At 29.7% G+C, this 6,182-nt stretch overlaps 1 protein-coding gene across 1 annotated transcript; it reads right to left on the reverse strand.

Annotated features, from left to right (window-relative positions):
* Positions 1-1,254: 1,254 nt before the first annotated feature.
* Positions 1,255-4,173, reverse strand: LOC120091079 (universal stress protein PHOS32). Its single transcript, XM_039048905.1, has 4 exons — positions 3,913-4,173; positions 3,718-3,827; positions 3,488-3,606; positions 1,255-1,694 (listed from the first exon to the last, which is right to left on the reverse strand). The coding sequence occupies exons 1-4, from the start codon at positions 4,106-4,108 to the stop codon at positions 1,619-1,621; spliced, it is 501 nt and encodes a 166-aa protein (XP_038904833.1). The 5' UTR covers positions 4,109-4,173; the 3' UTR covers positions 1,255-1,618.
* Positions 4,174-6,182: the final 2,009 nt, after the last annotated feature.

A 6,182-nucleotide genomic window follows, 5' to 3' on the forward strand; every position in this document is an offset into this window, starting at 1 on the left:
GATTTTGCTATATTTGCAATTCTTAAAAAATGTCGCTATACACTTAAATATTATCTCATAAAGTGCTACCCAATATAATTACCCTCCATCTTTTAATTTAACAAAAAAAATTTGAGTTTGTACATTTGTAGTCTTTTCTAATTTAAATCTACATTTTAAAATTTTAATTTCAAAATCTGGATACAAGAAAAAGATTAAAAATATATCTTTTCCAGTTTTCATTATTTAGATTACAAATTCTAAAAATGGTTTTCAAAAACACATTGTTGAGTTAATATATAAACATAAATAATAATAATAATAATATAGTCTACCTCAAATGTCATATGCTGAAATGCTTTGAATCTATTATTTAGCACTTCAAACAATGAAGTACGAAGGCTTGCTTATCATATTTAAACCCTAATTTGTATTCGTGTTTGTCATGTTTACGTTTTTACTCTAAGGTTGAAGTATGCTATATAAACCCGCTAACCCTAAAAGTACTTAATCTGTTATCTAAATTATTCTCTCTAATAAGAAATTGTTCTCCATCTATTCATAGGCGTAACTAACACATTATTAGTGAACTAAATAAATCTTTATATCGATTATCTATTGTTTATACTTTTCTATTTATCTTTCTTTGTTGATTTCATAACAAATTGGTATCAAAGCAACCCTCGATGTAGCCATATTGGTAAAATTCTCAATTGTCGAACAAAGAACTTGGAGCATCGGAAGACATTAGCTAGCAGTATCCATCCATCCGTGGTTGAGCTTTCAAACGAATAGTATGCTCTAGTGTAATTCAAATAGATGACTACTCCATGATTGAGTTAGTGGTACACTCAAGTGTAACTCAAAGATTAGATGACTATTTGATGGAATGTTCAGGGGTTCTTTGTTCGAGGGGAATCATGGAAGGAAAATTGTAAAATAAATACGTTGGTATTCCATGGGTTGCTAAGATGATGTGAGAGATTCAATTAAAAAAATTCATGACAAAGTAAAATACAGAACATGAGGAAAAATAAGAACAAGAAGAAGAAGATGGTGATGAAATTCATGGAGAAAACTTGGGAATAAAATGTTTTCATTTATCTTTTGGTTTCTCATTTTATTTAACCATTTTTTTTTACAAAAAATGTAGTGTGTTAATTGTTGTTCATTACCAAAAAAGAGAGAGACAAAGACAAGCTTTAAAAATTAAAAGAAAAAATTACAATCCATGTTTTATTCAAACAAAGATGGGTAGAATTATTGAATAAAAAATTGTCAAAACAAAAATAATAATCATAAAGCAAATTATTTAGAGTTCAAAAAATTACATCAGATACCATAAATTATGAACTCAATTCTACATCTCAAACAAAGACATTAATTTAGACTAAATAACCCTGTACCTCAAATATAAACATATGAACTCCACAGATATACTTCAGACATCCTATCTCAATTTAGTGCCACAAACAACCTCTTAAAGTGACATCACCCCTAACTTCCATTAAGATATTTATATATCATAAAATAATACATCTAAATTAAGTCCTTTAATTAATTTTTTTTAGTACAAATAATTATAGGTTTGGAAAATCGAACTTTATTGAGCCTTTAATTAATTTGTTTATTTGAAATCTTAAGGATGCTTCACAATAACCACGGGACATTTTGCATATTTCGCACAATAATCGCTCACGCTCCCAAGCAACGCCCTGCACAAAGACAATTTACCCAAATATCACATAATTAAAATCCCAACCATATAAAAATGTTTGCCGAAGAAAGAAAAAACATATAAGTCACTACTTGATCCTTACTAATATTTTGTTAACAGTTTTTTACTCTTCCTTAAAATAATTTATTATTTTTTTAAAAATATGTTACACTTGTTAATACATATGACTCAAAATCATATTATCCGTCCATAATTTATGTATAAACAAAAGATATACATATATATATATTCGAATTTAATATTGAGATAGATATTTTTAAAATACCATTAGAAAAAGATATTTTAAAATAAAGAGACTAAAAATTAAAACAAATTTAAATCACTTAAACCAAACCAAACATAACATAACTTCAAATTTGATGGCTATTTATTTTAAAGGATAACAATACATTATTCTCCAAGAGATTTACGAAATAAATCATTTAGACTCGACAGGCATGTCATATTCTGGTTCGATCCCCCACATTTAATTATACTGAAAAAAATAAACCATTTAAATTTTGGAACATTTATGAAAATAAAAGTTAGGCTTCAAAACTTCAACAAGAAATCTAGAGATAATAGGAGTATTTATTGACTTAATTTTCAAAAATCAAAAAATCAGAAAATAAAAAATCTCATTTGATAATCGTTTAACTTTTTATTTTTTTTTTTTGAAAATTAAGTTTATATCATTCATATTTCTTACAATAATTTGCATATTTCTTAAGTATAATGGTTAAATTTTTAGTCAAATTCCAAAAACAACAACGTTTTTTTAGTTTTCAAAATTTGACTTAGTTTTTTAAACTATTGGTAAATAATAGATGATAAAGAAAGAAATTTGAAAATAAAAGTAATGACCATAAGTTTAATTTAAAAAAAACAAACAAACAAACAAAATGATTATCAAACCATCGATCCTAAATTATTAGAAATTTGACCTAAATTGTTATAAAATTAAAAGTATATTCTCCCCCATTCGATTCCCTTTTTTGATATAGGGCAATAATTGGGCATATTTAGGTGATCTCACACATCTTTAGGTTTTATCAATTTGTTTAGGGGTCCATCGCATAGAAGACCCAAAAATTAGGCAAAAAATGTAAAATGACCTAATTTTTTTAAAAAAATATCGACCGACGTCAAATTCGGGTGAAATTACCAAAATATACTCGCGTGCACGTGGAAAAGTAGTATGGCTCTTACTCATCCCACTCTCCTTTTTTCCACTCACAAATTATTATGTCTCTCGCTCTCTCTCTCTTTTAACTCGTATCGCTCTCGCTCGTCTCATTTTACACTCATAAATCATATCTTTCGCTCTAACTCGTCTCGCTCTCTCTTATTTTTTTCACTCACAAATGACTATATCTCTCTCACTCTCTCTTTATTTCCTTGCTCACAAAATCACTCCTCTCTCTTGTCTCTTGCTCATCGGAGTTGATTGCATCGGAGCTGTTCATGTAGATTCGTCGTGCCGAAGAAGAAGATGTAAAGAGGAGAAGAAACCGGAGAAGAAAAAAACGACATGCAAGAGGAAAATTTCTCCCAGCAAAGAAGAGGAGAAAAACGAAAAAGAGAAGGACAACAATGTAATTTCGCACAAGTAAATGAGCATTTGACCTTTTTTTAAAAAAAATCTGGATCATTTGCCATTTCTGGACCTTTAAAATGCTTATTTTGAAAAATTAATCTTTGTTTAGCTTGGAACGAAAAAGAAAAACGGAAGAAATTATGAGAGTTGTTTTTAAAAAGAAGATGAAGAAATAAGCGAATTCGTGAACGGACCTCTGGAAGAAGCCATAACCATGGCATCCCATTACCAAGGTATCGGCTCCAAGCTTCTCCACTGTGTGACATATTACGTTCTTCGCATCTCCCCTCCCCACTACTCTCTCCAAATTTACCTGCAACACACCAAGTGTTCGACAAAATGCCGCTGAGAAACATTACTCAAAAATCAAACACACACAAATCATAAATCACAAATCACAAATCACAGATGCTTCATCCATTACGTTGGTACTAAACTTCGCATAAACCGCTTCCGCTCTCTTCATCACCGAATTAACCAAATCCCTGCTCTGCTTTTCCATCGCTGAAATCACCTCGCTCGAAAACACATACCCTACAATACAAACAAACCAACTGAATCCAAAATCAAAATCGAAATCGTAATCAGGATCTCCGATGCCTGAATTGAAAATTTTTACCAGGCGCATCGAAGGAGGAGATGGAGATGGCGGGAGGAGGCTTAACGTAGAGGAGAATCAGAGTGTTTTTGGTGTCTGGAGAAGTGAGATATGAGAGACACCATTCCAAGGCGTACATACTCTCTTCACTCTCGTCCACAGCAACCACGATCCTTTGGCTCTGTCCGTTCGCCTTCAATGATTTCGCCGCTTCCATTATCGTCTTCTTCCCTCGGTTTACTTCAGATACTGTAATTTGTTGAGATGGTGTTGCCGTTCTTGTGTGTGTAATATATAGGGCGTCGAGAAGTCTATTAGCCTATGGGTGTGGATCAGACAGCGGAATCCATTTTTGTTTAGGGCTAATTGCATAATTTTATTGAATCCATTCAATAATAATATCAGCCATCTCCACACCAATATGGTTGATATTTTAAAAATAAAATAATTTGTCCAATTTACTGCCTTAGTTTTGAAAAAATCGGTTAGTTTTCAACTATTTAATTTAAAAAATAAATTATTTTAGAAGAAATTAGAGTATTTGATAACCATTCAAAATATCTTTTCGTATTTTAATTATTTTTTATAGAAATGAGTTTTCTTTTTTTTTTAGTCAATCCAAACGGGCCTTAAACTAAATTTTACTAGAAGTGGAAGAAAAACATTCTCATTAACTCTAAATAGATAAAAATTCAAACAGCAGTGAAAGTAGAGAGGGAGAGAAATAACTGTATAAGTCTATTAGGGTGTGTTTAGTATGTGATAAAAGTAGAGAGTTGAGTTGAGTTGATAATTATTATTTGAAAAGTTAAATTATCTGGGGAGTTAAACTGTTTGTGTTTGTTTGTTTGCAGAGTTGAGTTGAGTTGATAATTATTGTCTGTGTTTGTTGTGCCGAGTTGAGTTGAGTTGAGTTTGAGGATCTGATGCAGTTTTTTTGTGAATGAGATTAGTTCTATTTTTTTCTGTTTATTCTTTTATTTCATTCTTTTATTTTTTAGTTTTATGCTTTGCTGTTGATTAATTTTCAAATATAGACGTATTTTCTCAAATCATTTATGACATAAACTAGACAATCTCAATTTTTTTTTCTCAATTTGTAGAACATAATATATTATTTTTCATATATTCTTTTCAAAAACTGTAATAATTCTAATTCTTTTCAATCGATAAAACATACCAACAAAATATATTTCATATTGCTGCTCAATTAATTGGTATATTGTATATTGTATGTATATATATTGAAGGTAATTATCCCAATTACAAATTGATATATTATATGTATATATATTGAATCTTGCTAACTTAACTTTATTATTTCACATATCATACAGTTTATTTTTATATAATATGGATAGTATATTTGGGGGATCCAAACGTCAAAGATGGGGGAAGAGAGAAAGAAATGAAAATAGAATCCAAAGGTTTGACGATAAAAAAAAAAAAAAAAATCAGATATGGATCCAAACGACAAAGATGAGGGAAGAAAGAAAGAAATAAAAATATATTGATTTTTAGGGTTAGTTTTGAGGGATAAAAAAGGGAGTTTTGAGTGGGTAAAAAATGGGTTTTAATAACCCATAGGTTTGACGATAAAAAATTAAAAAAAAAAATCTGGATCCAAACGGCAAAGATGAGGGAAGAGAGAAAGAAATGAAAATATATTATTTTTAGGGTTAGTTTTGAGGGGATAAAAAAGGGAGTTTTGAGTGGATAAAAAAGGGTTTTAATAACCCATAGGCTTTCTTTATGGGCTTAACAAACATGGGTAATAAATACCCACCCAACCTAATAACTCATACCCATTTATCAAACACCTCCTTAGTGAGTATGATATGTTTGTAGATGTGGGCTAAGACTTCATAATTCATTTTTGGAGATTGGAAATTAAATTAACAAAAAAGAAGAAGATGAGGAATTCTTAAGATGAGGACAACAAAGAGGAAGCAAAAAACAACATACTAAAATCTACCTACTCTGTTTTTTTCTGTATTGAAAGAGAATGACGATGGAGAGAGAGGGATGAGAAAGAATGGAGTGAGAGGATTTTCTATTTCTTTTTAAATTTAAAAATATCTTAAATTAATGTAGTAGAGACCTTTTAAACCTATTTTTTTTTTTTAAAGATTAATGGATTAAATTGATTATATTACAACTATATGGACTAAGTGCGTATATTCTTTAAAATTTGGGAATTAAAAAAGTATTTTTCCCAATTCTAATTATACTTTACTTTTAAAACTTTCAATTTTATATCTATTTCTCTCCTTCATTTCCTATGTAATATG

Source organism: Benincasa hispida, chromosome 11 (genome assembly GCF_009727055.1).
Source record: "Benincasa hispida cultivar B227 chromosome 11, ASM972705v1, whole genome shotgun sequence".
Classification (NCBI taxonomy): Eukaryota; Viridiplantae; Streptophyta; class Magnoliopsida; order Cucurbitales; family Cucurbitaceae; genus Benincasa; species Benincasa hispida.